Below are 15,150 nucleotides of genomic sequence, written 5' to 3' on the forward strand. Positions count from 1 at the left end.
TTGAGTGCAGCTGGATGAAACTCGATGAGCTGGAAGAGTCTGGGGAAAAAATGTTTTGTAACTTCAGACCACATGGAATTATTAGTGAAGTATGTTTGGAACATGGAATTGAACTTGTGGCTGGCCGGGATGTTGCATATTGTAATGTTTGGCTTCTCTGGTTTCCCTGAAGGTGTTGAAGGCATTGTCCAAGCGTACTCAGCCTGCCTGCCTCACATCCGCTTCTACGGACCGACCAACTTCTCTCCTATCGTCAATCACGTGGCCCGGTTCGCAGCTCAGGCAACCCAGCAGGAGTTTGCGACTGTAAGTTTGACTGTTCCTCTCTTTATCGATGTCACTGCCTTAGCTCAGCATTTCGCAGCGAGTTGTTGGGTTCAACATCTGGGTGCCCCCTTGAGGATGTGAGGTCGCAAAAGGGCCAGGTGGAAAAGACCCACTAGGGGATTTAATCCACCCAGATCACCCAGACACCCTAGCAGTCATCAGCCCTGGCTCTCTTTTGACTTCCTGGGTGGTCTGATAGGTGCTGTCTCTCTGGCTGTACTGAACAACACATCCCTGGCACGGACCTCAATATGAGGACTTGTTGCTGTCCACCCTCATTTAGTTATTCACCGGGCTGCTGTAATCCTAGAGTGTGTCACAGCTTCCCCATGAGATTGCCTCTGGTCCTCATCTCTGAGAAGCTGCCATGGTGGATTCACTCAGGTCAACTGTAAAACTCTGTGGCAATTTGCATCGCCCCAACCTTGTGCTCCAGTAGGGCCGTGAAAAAGATGATCCACAAGATACAGAGAAAGAGAGAGGACAGAGCGGGTGGTGGCTAGGGATAGTGCTATTCCATACTAGGCCAGTCTTTACAGCCATATGATCGTGTCTTATGCCTTTGTCTGGACCCTGGCTTTACTGCAGGCAGTTTGTTCTCTTCTAACCTGGCATTGGAAGCAAGTGTGCTCTGAAGGCAGGAGATGAATGAGGTATGCTGGACCTTACACAGGGCACACTGAGAACGGGTAGAGCAAGACGCTCAGTGGATTACTGGGTGGATAAATCGTCACAGTAATCTCTGTTCACTCGCTTTCACATCAGGAGAGACAAGGGCTCAATTCCTGTGTGGGAGGAGGCTGCTGTTGGTATTTGCAGTTGTCAGGGCCCTCTGTCTGGTGTCGGTTTGTGTCTCCAGGGATGCCTCAGGACTGAGCAGGGCTGGCAAGGTACTCAGTCCCTGTTAGGTGCCTTGAGCCAGATGGACTGTGGGCAGGGCTGAGACCGAGGCAGAGCTGCACATGAGAATGCTTTGCAGTAGCTACTGGCCTGCAGGCCTGGCCCTGGGGACTTGGGCTTCCTTGTTGACATTACCAGGAACTTGCCTCAGACCTCAGTAACGTCTCACAAGCTCCAGCTCCAAGAGCGTGACACCACTTCAGAGCTCTGAGTAGTAAGAACTTAAGCAAAAAAGTTTAGGAAAATGAGTGCAGTCAGCAAGTGTGTTTGCTACTGGCAGAGTGTTTCTGAAGGCTTATCTTCCTTGGATTCTTCCATCCAAGTTAATTGGGTTGCCACACTCCTGATCAAGTCCGTAAGTGTTTCTGCGCTCACCACTGGGATCAGCGCACCAGCCAGCCCTCTCCCCTTTATCCTGGCAGTGGCTGGCTCCACTAACAGCCTCAGAGTAAACCCCTGGTGTCTCACTTTTCTTCAGATTTGACAGTACGGTGGCAGTCCCAAAGGGTTTTGGCAGTGGAAGGCAAGGCCTGAGCTCTGATTTTGTGTCTCTGCTTTCCCTTTGCTCCAAAGATGGAAGCGGCGAGGCAGGGTCCTTCCACCAGGAGCATCCCCTGAGGCACAGCCCCTATGTGCAGGGGAAGCAGAGGAACCAGGGGACCCGGCATCATATCTGTGCCCTCCCAAACCTGCTCAAGTAGCCATAATGCTGTGGGAGACGTGGTGCAGAGTTGGCTTCAGTCCTGGCTAATCGCAGGAGAAAGCACCTGGTTTGGATTTAGCAAAAAATACAACAAATTGCCAGGTGGGAGGAACAGCCAACAGGATGGCAGATGATTTTGTCTGTCTGAAGTCTTGTGGTGGCTGCAGCTTCACTGATAAACTTCCTCTCCCAGCTACATGAAATGTTTAGCAGACAAAAGCTGGCTGATGATACCAAACTATTTAGGGGAGCTGAGATTAAAGCTGCCTGCGAACAATTGAGGGAAGAGCTCCTCATCCCTAGTGGCCGAAATGCATCTGCTATTCCTTTGCCCCATGTTGATGAATGGAAAACACTTGGCAGAGAGTTAAAACTAACCCTGTCTGTAAAGCCCAGCCATGGGCTCTAAGTTAGCTGTCATCACTTTAGACAGAGAATGTAGAGTCGTTGAAGATGCTTCTTGGGAAAAAAAAAAACACCCAAACATGACAACAGTCAACAAAATTGCAGCTATTGAAAATCAGAAATTATTGGAGAATGAACTGAGACCAAGGCAGGAAATGCCATGAGATGGGTGTCCCTTGAATTTATACAAATGTCTTGAGTACCGTATGAAATTCTGGTCCCATCACCTCAAAAAGGATCAAGTAGCCCCGGAAATGGTAGTGAGAAAGTTGACCAAGATGTTCGGAGTCATGGAACAGCTTTTGTACAAGAAGAGATAAGACCAGGACCCAACGGTAGAGATGCATAAAATCATGAATGGTAAAAAAAAGTTGATTGATTTCTCCCTAACTTTTATGGGCAAGGCCTGTGAGATACCTCAGGAAATGACTTGATAATGGATATCAGACAAGCTAAAGGAAGTGATTTTTTTTTCACAGAATGCACAATGGAGTTCTTACCGTACATTATATTCTTGCAAAAGGAGGAATGATAGTCCTGGAAAATGTGGTCCTGTTGCTTTCAAAATAGTCTCCTGCTTCTGTGTGGTGCAGGATTAATTGGGCTGTCCTGGGGACCACGAGGGAACTAGGATGGTGATAAGCCTGCTGTAATAAGAATGGGAAACTTGAGCAACTGGAAAGAGGTTCTTCGAGTGTTTTTAAACCTTTGGCTTCTTTCACTTCAACACACAACAAGCAGTTGGAGAAAGATCGTCTTGGTTAAAGCATCTCCCCCTCCTCAGTGAAGTTCTCTGAAGAGATTCTCCTGGAGGGACTTGGTGATATACTTCCAACCTTGAAAAATGAGAGAGCAACCCCATTTGTTTCTTTACCAAGAAAATTGCCCCGAGCAATACAATCCTCTTGCAGCACGACCACACTGCTTGCCTGGGGTGTGCGGTGGCTTCCAGTATAATGTTTGTGATGTGGCTGACGACTGAACTTGGAACTTTTGCTTGGAGAAGACCTTTTTGGTTTTCCTCCTTCGATATAAAAATCAGAAAACCATCAGATGGCTCTATTTTATCATGGCTTTTCACGCTACTTGGACAAACAACGGATTCAGAGCCAGAATTTGGGTTCCCAAGCGGCTGCTTCCAGCCGCTCAGCAGTCCTTGAACTCACAGTTAATTAGTCCATCAGACTGTTTACATCCATATGTCAAAAAGCTGCTTATTAGCACAGAGGCCCCCTACAACTGCGCTCCATTGCACCAGGCCACGAGGCTCTTGTGTGAGAGACAGACCGTGGCAGAACGTTACTTGGAGGGTGATGTTGGAGCAAGAGGAGAAAGATGTTGTGATTTAAAGAGAACCGGTTTAGCTGGATGGCCCAACTGCTGACGTGTCTGAATCCATGCGCCGGGAGGCACTGGGGAGCTGCAGCCATGAGTCCAGCCATGCTACTGGTAATTAAGATGCCTCTTCATGGTGTGAAGAGCATCTTAAGACTGTAAGAAGGAGCTCTTTTGGGCTGATGCGGGGGCAAGACCCAAAGAGCTTGTTGCACCGGCTTGGATATGGAGTCCCTGGAGAGGGAACTGGAGAAACAGATCCTCCTGAGACCCTGCCCTGTGTGAACGAACGTGTGTGGGTAGCAGTGCGTGTAAAGGCTGTTCCTGACGGCATCCACAGTTGTGTCCGTTCGCCAAATGGAGCCCTCTGACCTGCGGCAGGAATTGCGGCTTGGAGGGGCTCGGCGTGGATCTGCCTGCTGCTGAGCTGCCTTTTTGCACCAGCTCCGTTGCCTTGAGGGTGCAGGATTGCAGTGTGAGCTCGGAGCCAGGTTACTCCAGCGTGTCCGAGATTGCCTTAGTTGGCACAAGTGACCTGTGGGAGTGAAGCAGCGTTGCTTGAAGGCTTTTTCCCCTTAAAACCCGGCTGGGCTCCACCCTTCCTATTTTGCTGGGGTAATCATCCTGTTCTTCATTTCCAGTGTCTCACAGTTTCTCCGGCTGTCTGAAACAATGGCTCGCTGCTCTTCTTTTACCTCTTATTTTTCCATTAGTGCTGGGGTCCGATTTCAAAGCTTTTGTGGCAAACTGGCTTGTATGTGCCCACAGGAGCAGAAGGAGCCGTCTGTCCAAGGAGGCCGGCAGGTCTAACCCCACTCCCTGCAGGGGAGAGAGCAGGAAATAGCTTTCCGTGCTTTGCTGGCCAAAACCAGCTCAGTTTGGGCATAAGCACATGGGTGGCAGGAGCTGGTTTGGGGTGAGCAGCTAATGTAAAAGCTTTCTTGGTTCATAGTTGGAGCAAAGCTGGTTGCACCTGAAACCACGCAGTCCTGTCTCCGAGGGGACCCATTTCTTGCCTTGCCTTTTGTGCTCATCTTTTCCCAGCTGTGGGCACATGGAAATACTGCCTTTTTCTTCTCTCTTTTTCTTTGTCTTCTTAATTAAAATAAGCCACTTCAGTTGCTGCCTTTTCAAGAGAGTCTTAATGCTTCCTGCCATCCCCTCCCTGATCTTAATGTCTTTTCAGCGCTTCCTGCTCCATCACCCCCTACTTAAAAAAGCTCCTTGCTGCTGGAGGTTCCGGTGCCTGCTGCAGTTATGCACTTATCTTCTTGTGGTAAAGTCTGAATTTGGTTTAATTCAGTGTAAATCCAGCTCGCTCCTTGTTTTTAATTTTCTCTTTCTATGTCAGAAATGGAGAGTGGAGCGGGGGGAGAAGCCCACAGGCCTTGCGCTGTACAGCGGCACTAATCATATGCAAATTGCACCCCTCCGTTGGCACTAATAGTTTAATCAAGGGAGATTTTAAATAATATGCACTGAAGTAATAGTTCCATCATAGGCAAGTCTGAATTGGCTCTTTCTTTTTTGGAAGCACAAAGAATTATTGATAAGGGTTTTCACTCCCCTGTGGCCTTCTCCTCTTTGATCCAATCTTAAATGCCTACAGCAAAACCCCCCTCAACAATGTCGTCTATAATAATAGCCTCATGACAAAGAGCCACCGGCTGGGAAGATGACAGCAGCCTCTTTTCAGGGAGAAAAGCGCGTTTTATTTTTAGGCGTGAAACCAGCAATGGGTGTTTTTGTTTGCTTCGTAAGCACATTGGAGGGCACCATCGGCCAGCTGAAAAAAATGAATAGTAAACAGTTCTGGCATGGATCTGTTGAGAGGTTGGGAGGTTTGGGAGGTTCAGAGCGATCGTGCAAGTGGAACTGAACTCCACATGGCGGCTTTTCTAAGCACGGAGGAAAGCGTGCAACCTGGGCTTGCGTTTCTGAACTGTGGACAGAGCATCCTTGCTTAGTCCCATCTCCACTGCACCGTCATGGCTTGAAAAGCCACTTGGGAGGCCGTTTCTCCAGTCTTGACTCTCCCTGAGGCTGCCTTCAGCTGCTCTGCAGATGCTCTTTACCGGTTAAAACTGATGTGTCTGTACTGCATCTTTGTCTGTTGACTCTTGGAATCATAGCAGTGTGGTTGCGATGGATGGGTTTTGCTGATGGGGGAGATTTAAGGTGCAAACCAGGCAGAAGTGGCTGTGGTTACTTCTACTGCTGCTCCCACAGAGCGGAGGAGTTGCTCAAAAGGAGGCCCCGTTCGTGTGAGGTGCAGAAGCTACGTGGCCAAAGAGCAAGGGCACCTTCGGAGGGTGGGCTTCCAGTCCCAGCTGGGGAGGGCCGAGGCGATGGTGCTCGTAACACATTATGGGGGATCTCTCTGTGCGCAGCCCTAGACCTTTCCAAAAGTCACCTGTACATGATTAGCAGCTTTGGCTTTATAGGTGGCTTCATTGCCCGGACCTTGTTGCCCATCTGGCTGCCCAGATCTTGGCCGCCTGGCCGGGCAGATCTTCACCGAGGCACCTTCTGCGCTCATCCGAGCTGGATTTTCCATGCCACTTCCACAGAGAGCAGCAGAGGCGCCCCGGGTAGGCAGCTGGGATGACGGCGTGCCGAGAAGCTGCCTGGGAGACTTGGCAGAACTGCGGGAAACGCAAATGCAAGATGCTGCTCTCGCCGCGGTGCCTGCCCCGGGATCGTGCTCGCTGCCCCGCTCCGGGGGAGCCTGCAGCATGCGCCCGGCTGCGTTTGCTGGATCCGAGCCCTCCTTTTCCTCCTGGTCTCATTAAGCTCCCGTGTGGCAGAGGTGCTTTTTCCTAACATTTCAAATAAACCCCCAAACCCTTGTACTTTTTCCATGGCAACATGGATCACAAACAAAGGAGCCGCCAGCTCTTGGGGGATGGAAGCGCTCAAACATGTGTGTGTCGGGGAGGGGGGGAGCGAGAGAGAGACTACGGGCGTCTGTCTTGATGCTCAGGGAAGGATTAATAAGCTTTGGGGAATTAAAACACACCTTTCCAGCAGAATTCCTGCTTTCCGAACCTCCCCTTTTCTTCCTGCACGTTGTTTAATGCCACCTAATCCCTTGAAGTCTTGCTTATGCATCCGAGTCCAAAATAACTGATTTTGTTAACATATAATCAGTAATCATCTCCCAGAGCTCATGTCGGATTCAGAGATCAGCCATTTTAACCACAAAAAGAGGAGAAGCGGCGAACGGTGCTGCCCGGTCAGGCGGCAGGTTTATGCGCCGGCGACCTGCGCTGGACATGAAGAACGATCTCCAGCCCGGCCTGTCCCGGCTGAGCACGCGGGTAACGCGCTCGGCATTACATGCTGAGAAAATATTCTTTTTTTTCCCCGATCCAGAGTTTTACCTGGCAGCCTGCGAGCCCGACGCGGTGTACAACCTGGGTGGGCTTAGTTATCCGAGGAGGCGCTGAAGAGGGCTGCGACTCGCGTCCTTGCGCTCGGCGCTATCCGCGCTCTGGGTGCAGGGCGGTCTTCAGGCTGCAGCTTTCGCCATCTAATCATTCGCCCAGGCCCCCCCGCTTCCCTCCGGCTGAACTTGTGTCCCACCGCGGCGTCAGCAGTGGCTTGATATTGTTAAAATCGGGATTTTTTTGAAGCACAGTTGTAATTAGAGCGCGGCCCTTCCTGCGTGCTTTCGGTGGGAGACGGCGGCATTGAATAAACCGCTAAGCAAATAAATGGGGGCCGGTGCAGCTGGAACAAGGCCGGGGGGCTACCGCGCCGTTCGTTATCTGCACGTCTCCGCAGCCTCTCCGGCAGGGAGCCTCATTTAGATGCATCTCCTCTCCCTCCCTCTCCAGAGAGCCGGTTCTTCAGTCCGGCTTTGATTTCTCTTGCTGTCGCTAGCCCTAAAACGCAGACAGCGGCGGCTCCTGCGTGACGGACGGCTGTACCAGGCATCAGATGAAGGGTCCGAGGGAGGACGGAGGGGCGCTGACCTGCTGCCCCGCAAGGGCATGTGCTCTCCAAGGGACGAGCAGGCTGCCGCTGTCACTGCCACGGGCTGACAGGGGGGCAGAAGCGTCCCCTGCCCACGGCACCGTGCGGGCTGGACGCAGAGAGAGTCCAGCGGCTCAAACGTCAGGTTGGCAGAGACGCGTGCCAAGTTAGCACTGCGTATTCCCTGGGTAGTGCAGATGGTCAACCAGAAGCAGGTGGCCTGCACCCATGTGTTACCCTTGGGTGGCGTTTACTGATGCCTCAAATTGCAAATCAGAGCCACGGCTGTGCGGATGAGACCGGTGGAGTCCTTACGTCTGAGCTGACTTGTGTCTCCCCTCCCAGAACTGGGTTCTTATGGGACGGTGCTCCTGAGAAGGTTTGCACCGCTGCCTTCAAAACCTCTTTGAACAACCCTTGTTGATCAGCATCTGCGTTGGCCAGTGCGTGTGCACAGTCCAGGAGGAGTCAAGGCCTTTCCAGCCAGGCTTAGTTTCTATTCCCTTTCCATGGGAATTGCATGCTCAGCTTATGAAATGCCTGGTGGAAACTGCAGCCCGGGCTCCTAAGTTGCCAGGGTTGTGTAGCAGGTGTGGGGTGAGGAGCACGGCACCTGAGCGCAGCGGGGCTCCTCCTCGGCCTCCCAAGTGCAGGCAACAGGCTCGGGGTTGCAGCAGGGCTTGAGGAAAGGAGGAAAAGTCCCTCCTGCTCCAAAAGGAGCCGGTCTAACACTGTCGCGGCCAGTTTGGGGACTCTCCAGGCGATGCCGTGGCATGTGGCGCCCCTGCGGGAGTCCTCTGCTGCCGCCCCTCCAGCTTTAACGGTGATCTCCAGTATCGTCTCGTGTTTCACTTGGCCTCTGAAATATGTAGCGATAAGCAGCTGGTGAGCTCTGCTCCCATCTCTCCTCCCGCGTAGTTGGTAGTGCTTTTCCCTGATCCCGTCAGGGATTTTGCAGAAAGGGGGAACAGAGGGAGACGGGATTTCGTGTTTCCTTCTCATGCACAGAGGCAAAGTTTGCTTTGGGGTTTTTTTTGCAAATACTGGGAGAAAAGGTGGAATCAGCCTGAAGTTTTGCTTGTTATCTGCTGTTCTCCTCAAGCTTTTACTCTTCCTCCTGTCCTAGACAGGGTCAGGCCCCAGTCAGTTCTCCTGCTTCCAGTAATGCCCAGTACCAGCCACTGGTGTAAAAGCATGCAGAGCACGCAGGCAGTCTTCTCCTGGAGTTTAGTAAGCGGAGAGCGGGAAAAAAAAGCAAAGCCTAATACCAAAAATTATTGTTGATGCTAATTCTGGAAACTAAACCCTTCATTCCTCTATAAATCTCCCTCTAGAAAACATTTTTCTTTTTTTCTAGCCAGCTTGTGTGCGTCTGTGTTTCAGAAATCCCCTGTTTCTGCTTCTCGGGACATATTTCCCCTCTGAGCAGAAAGCTCAGGGCAGACGGGGGCCCCGTTAGCACTAGCCGCCCGGCGGCTTTCTGCAGATTGCTGGTGATTTGGAGCGTTTCGGGGCAGGGAGCTGGGTCTCTGAATCTCTGTGGTTGTACAGCATGGCCGCTTTGGCATGCACGAAACAAAAGCGGTTTCAGAAACCAACCCTGCTTTGGGGGAAAAAAAGGAGGGGGGAGAGCGTATGAGGGAAGACAGGGATGGAAAAACTAGAGAGGCTTTTTTTTTTATACCCTCAATTCTCCAGCTCCTGAGTCCTGCTCTTCACACCCGTCACTCAGACTAACAGCTCCCATCACTCACACGATTCACTCTTTAAGAAAACCCTGAAAATCAGACGGTGCTTAGCCAGCAGGGCTGACACTCACGGAGCAGTCAGATTTAGGAAGGGGGGGCTGGCTCTCTGCCCTGGATTCGGAAAAGCATCCTCAGACGTGGAAAGACTGGAGTGTGTCTGAATCCGGGAGACTGGAGCGCTGTGCTTGAAAGGCAGCGCTGACTCGGGGCCGTTTCCCTCCCATGCTTGCTGCAGTTATTTTTATGTGCTTGGGAAGCCTCGTGTCTTATTTAAACGTGAACAAGCCTAATTTGTACTTGGAGTTTAACGCAAGGGAAGGTGGAAGGAAGAAAACACTTAGGGAAGATTTGGGGAGACAAGATGTGGGCTGGGGAAAACACAAGAAAACGGGCTTTGGGCTGTATTCCTTCTCTTGCTGCTTCTAGGATTTCTGAGCTAGTGGTTTCGTGAGGAAGTGGAAAGAATGAGGAGAGAAACAAAGAGCTTTAATGCTCTGAAGCGCTTGTTTTTCGTCATTTCTCCAGCGCACAGAGGATGCCTAATGTGCCAAAATTGCAGCCTCGCGCTCCCCTGAGGTGGAGGAGATGGACGAGCTGGTCTTTTCTGGTGTCCACATGTCGCAGACTTACTGAACCGAGTTCGGAAGCGAACGTCCTCTTCTGGGCTCTTGGGTGCATGCCGGGGGGGCGGCCGACGCAGATGCTTTTCTGCGGGAGCTGTTCCGCTCTGTAGAAATAACTGAATGTTTGCTGAGCCTGAGAAACTCGCCCCATCGCCACGGGGTAAAGGGGCCAAAACAAGTCGGAAGAGGGCTCTGAGCAGGGGCTGCTCCTGCACGCCGCGCAGGGTGTGCGAGCGACCAGGCAGTTTGCCCCTTTTGAGCAGAAACCTCGATGAAAGTCGTGTCAAAGCGAACGCGGCGGTTCTCTTAAGCGTGTTTGCTTTTGACCTTTGGTATTTCCCTAGCATAAAAACACGCTGCTGGCTGAGCTCTGACTTCCCCAGCTGCATTGGCCGTGACTGTCCCACGAGGTGTCCCCTTGGGCGCTCAGAACGGTGCTGCTCCTCAGCCGGGCCGTGCCCGCTTATTTACTGCCAGAAGAGCCGGCGAAGACCAGCGGGATTTTTTGGGAGGGTTTACCGCTGCTCCCAGATGCACCCAGCAGCCATTCGTGCCAGCTGGGGATGCTGCAGGGGACCAGCCTGCTCATCCGTGAGACGAGCGTGCGGCGCTCGTGCTAAGCACCTGAGCGCTGGAATCGGCGCGTTCGTAATCATTATAGGCGACTCCCTGAAACATCTGCCTCGGCCTGTGGTCCCCAAATTGGGCATCTGCAATACGGTGACCTGAACGTGCCGGGCGGTGGAGAGAAGCCAGATGTCCATGCTCTTCCTCCCGAGGGGCTCGGTGGCGCCCGGCGGCCTGTCTCGAAGCAGGCGGCTGGGTGAGGGGTTGTGTGTCAGTCCCCAGGCAGATGCCGGCGTTGCAGGGGCATCCGGCAGCAGCGCCAATGGGCAAGTGCTCATCTCCCGCTTGCGGGGCCGTCCCCCATCTGGCCGTGCGGTCTGATGGGTGCCAGGCTGCTGAGGAACATGGGCTGGGGGGATATTTAGGCTGTGGCACCGTCTGTTAGCCAATATCTGGGGATCCGTCCTTGGCTTTGCGGCTCGCGTGTGCCCAGTGCCTGCAGAGACCCTCTCTGGCGCACGGCTGAGGCCGAGCCAGAAGCGGAGATGGTGCTGGAGGGAAGGAGCAGAGACCCTCTGCCTTGCCGGAAATGAAAACAGCAGCGAGGCGGGCTGGCCGCTCCTCCAGAGCCTCCTTTCCATCATCAAGTATAGTAAATTAGTCGGTGATTTCCCCTTGCTCCTGCCTCTGGCAGGAAATCAGCAGGTGTTACAGTTCTCTCTTGCTTCCTCCCCTCTGCTCTCATCTCCGCAGCAATACTTCATCCTCCTCATCATCACGGACGGAGTCATCAGCGACATGGACGAGACGAGACACGCCGTGGTGCAGGCATCCAAGCTGCCCATGTCCATCATCATCGTGGGGGTGGGCAATGCCGACTTCGCCGCCATGGAGTTCCTGGACGGGGACAACCGTGTGCTGCGCTCGTACACCGGCGAGGAAGCTGCCCGTGACATCGTGCAGTTCGTGCCCTTCCGGGATTTCCGCAACGTGAGTGTGGGCGGCTCGCGGGCCCGCGGGCTGCATCTCCAGCCCACCACTGCCCTGGGGCTGGACCCTCGCGTCCGTGCTGCTGCTGGGCTGCAAGTGGGCGTCCCCCCGGGGCTGCGGTGTTATTCCGGCCGTTGGGCCAGCCATCCTGCACCGCCGTAGCAAGGCGAGGCAGCACCTGGCTTTGGTTTGGTGCTTTGAGCAGCGCTTCCCGCGCTGGCAGCCCTGACCCAACTAGGAGCTCCTGGTGCCAGAGCTTGGTGGAAATCTGTGCCCGAGGAGGGGATTTTGGCCAGAAATGCGGTCCCAAGCCTGGAAATGATCTTAGAAGTGGTGGTGACCCCAGGGGATGCTGAAAGGTTTGGGAGCAACTACTTTAGAGGCAGCCAGGGGCAGAAAGGAGTGAGCTCAGCATCTTCTGGGTGGACTTGCACCTTCCCCCGTGTTGCTCGGTTTACGCTGGGACCGAGGCTGATTGCAGCATGGCCAGGGCTCCAGGGCGAGCTGGGGCAGAGTCGGGCTTGCAGCCCTCACCGCGCTCCTGTGGCTGGTGTCTCCTGCTTGATCCTCGGCAGGCGCTGGTGACTTGCCCCTCGCAAAGCGCTTCATGCCCAATTGCCCTGGGAGGTGAGTAATGGGCTGGCAGCGCTCCTGGTGCCGGCCCAGCGCCCGCGGCGGTTTGCAGCTGTACAAGCTCGTGTAATGCCTGTGCTGTCCCCGCACATATCCCTCCACCCACCAGGCTGGATTCCAGCTGCCCAGGCTCTGACCTGGCATTTCACGGAGGAGGAAAGTTAATGAGAAAACAAAAGCCGAGCCCAGCTGCAGTCCTCCGCTGTTCTCCGTCGGATGGGAGTCAGCCCTGGCCTGGGGGTTGGCGCCGGCTACGCCATGCGCTGGCCGCTCCTGGCTGCCAGCAGAATTGCCAAAGAATGCAGAAAATCAAACTGTGCTTATCTTTCCTTTTATTTTGCAACAAATCAGTGTATTTCCAGTTCACTTACTGTTACTCAATACCTGGTTTTTTTGTACCCTACAGAGGATGTTTTATTCCCTACCCACTAGGGAATTATCGCCCACGAGGAAGATGTAATAAGCCCAAGTGTAGGAAATCCTAAGTGTCAAGAGGCGGCTAGATACCGTTCATGGTGTCTTCCAGTACAGCCTCTAGAGGGTATTAAGTGAAATGCCAAAGTTTGGAGCTGGGCAAGTACTGGGGAAGGGCCATTCGTGTTCGCCCTGCTCTTCCTCTTCTCTAGGCACCTGCGGTGGCCTCCCCTAAACGGCACTGAGCCCTCGGTCTGTGCCCTACAGCCGTTCTCATGCTTGTGTTTCTTGTTGCCTGCAGGCCCCCAAGGAAACTCTGGCCAAAGCTGTGCTGGCAGAGCTGCCCCAGCAAGTTGTGCAGTACTTTAAGCACCAAAACCTGCCACCCATCAACTCGGAGCCTGCGTAGAGCCGTGCCAGGCAGTGCCGTCTGCATGTCGCTGAAGTCTGTTGGTTTTACTGAAAGCGCATGTTTCACATGCTTTTAAAAGAAGAATACCCTCCCCAAAACACCCAAATTTGTACTTCTTAATTTAATTGTTAAGGTCTTAAAATGCATCCCAGAGAAGCAGCTGGATTCATTTTGTACGGTCCTGGGCTGAGGTAACACTAAGAGGCCAGGTCATGCCCTGGTCCTGCTCTGTTGAGTCACTTTTCAGTATTGAATGTACTTTGTATAATTTTAGTGGAACAAGACACAATTTTTACAATCAAAACTTGCTTTTTCCAAGCAATGAAACACTTAATATATTATTATTATTATTACCATTCAATGAACTGGTCCTTGTATAGGTCATGTATCTGTGTTGTACCTCTATCATGCTCTATGTTCATTTTTATACTGTGTACATGTTATATTTGTTATACTCAGGTTAATAAAGAAACCGGGACATTTAAAACAAGGTTCTCCGATCCAGTCGGACCATCAAAAGGTCTTGGAGCACATAACAGGGGTTCAAATATAGGCTGGTGTGGTGGCTGCACAGCGTGGCTGAGCGTGGCGCCATCCCAACCCGAGGACAGGGGCCAAGTGCTGGGCCAGGGATTACTCCATCGCACAGTACAGCACCGTGAAGCCTAACACTGTGATGATGATTTAAAAAAAAAACCTTTTGGGCAGTGACAGCAGGGTGATGGTCCTACTTCCCAGGCCTTTGATGACGTTTTAAGGCAACCCTAGGCCTGTTGCTGGGGCTGCAACTGCTTCGACTCATCTGCAGTTATCTCAAAAGCTGCAAACTCTTCTGCGTGGGGGAAAAAAAATAAAGCCCAACAAACCCACAGATGAGCAGGCCACTTCTTGGGGAAGTTTTGTGAGCCTGAGGAAGCCATACCAAGTGCTTTGCCCACCCCTCCTGCATGTGGGCATGGGCAGTAACTTGGTGGTCAGGTTGCCCCTGAGCTGGGGGCAGTTTGCAGGGGTGCAGCTCTTTGGGCCAGGGAGAAGACCAGTGAGCCTGCATCAAACCAGTGAGAGAATCTGATGGTTCCTTGCTGCTTCCTCTCTAGAAATCTTTCCAAGTCTAAGTAACAAAAGCTCACTGCTGGCTGGCAGAAGAGTGATTGTGGCGGCACCTGGGTAATTAAATCCTAGTCTCTTGGAGTTCTTTTGAGCGGAGGATCAGAAAAGTGATATCTTCAGCGCTAATTACTGCTTTGTTCTGTTGTTAACTAGATTAAGGCCTTTTGAAGATGGCTGGTAGAAAGTTGCATACCTTACAGGCATCACCAGCAATGCAGCCTCAGCTCAAACTCAGTTAGGCTTGACGTGCCTCCTCCTTGTTAGCTAAGCTGCTTGCAGTGGGAGTGTCATGTCTCCTTGCTGCCCCCCCCCCCCCCAAGTAAAGCCTGCAGCAGATTTGCACATGTGCGTGCCACATTGGCACCGCTGATTGTCACCGACCATCATCGTGAAATGGCTGGTTGTCACTGCTGCAGCCACACTGCCATCATGCAGGCAGCCCCGCAGCCGGCTTGCACACGCCATGGCCAGAGCACAGAGCCAAAGCTGATGGTGAGGCCCTACCACTGTCCCCAGCAGGTCCAAGTATGGCTCAGTGGCGCGAGGACCTGTGCCAGCCTCATCCTTGGTAAAGGTGGGGCTGCTTGGTGAAAGAGTGTGTCCTTGCAAAGGTCCCTGGAAGGAGCGGGGGGGGGGGGGGGGGGGGGGGACCCAACCCCCTTTCCCAAATGGGGAAGCTGGCTTTGAAAGGTGGCTGGTTTAAAAAAGAGCTGTGTATATGGTTCCAGTTGCCTCCTAAGCAGGCTCTGTAATGCTCAGCTTCCAGCTCAAAGTCTGTGGCTCAGGAGAGAATAGTTCTTTCTTTAAGAAAACCTCGCATACAGCTGCACTAGCAACAAGCTCTTCTGCCAGCAGTTTTTTTTTTTTTTTTAACACCTCTCTGAAGCCTTAACAACTAGCTCAGACAACAAGTAGTTTATGAAGCAGAGTCCTTGGAAAGGAGATGAAGCAGATGCTATGCAGTTGTACCAAATACAGAGGGACGGTCTTAAAAAAAAAAATCCA

General features: G+C 52.6%; 1 protein-coding gene across 2 annotated transcripts in view; it reads left to right on the forward strand.

The window, feature by feature from the left end:
* The window catches only part of CPNE2 (copine 2), a 92,132-nt gene extending 78,607 nt beyond the window's left edge, over positions 1-13,525 (forward strand). For both annotated transcript variants that reach the window (XM_067302761.1, XM_067302762.1), the window contains 3 exons: positions 173-306; positions 11,340-11,576; positions 12,925-13,525. In XM_067302761.1, the coding sequence (XP_067158862.1) occupies positions 173-306; positions 11,340-11,576; positions 12,925-13,032 (479 nt within the window). In that variant the 3' untranslated portion in view covers positions 13,033-13,525. The remainder of the gene's footprint in view (positions 1-172; positions 307-11,339; positions 11,577-12,924) is intronic.
* Positions 13,526-15,150: the final 1,625 nt, after the last annotated feature.

Source organism: Apteryx mantelli, chromosome 10 (genome assembly GCF_036417845.1).
Source record: "Apteryx mantelli isolate bAptMan1 chromosome 10, bAptMan1.hap1, whole genome shotgun sequence".
Taxonomy (NCBI): Eukaryota; Metazoa; Chordata; class Aves; order Apterygiformes; family Apterygidae; genus Apteryx; species Apteryx mantelli.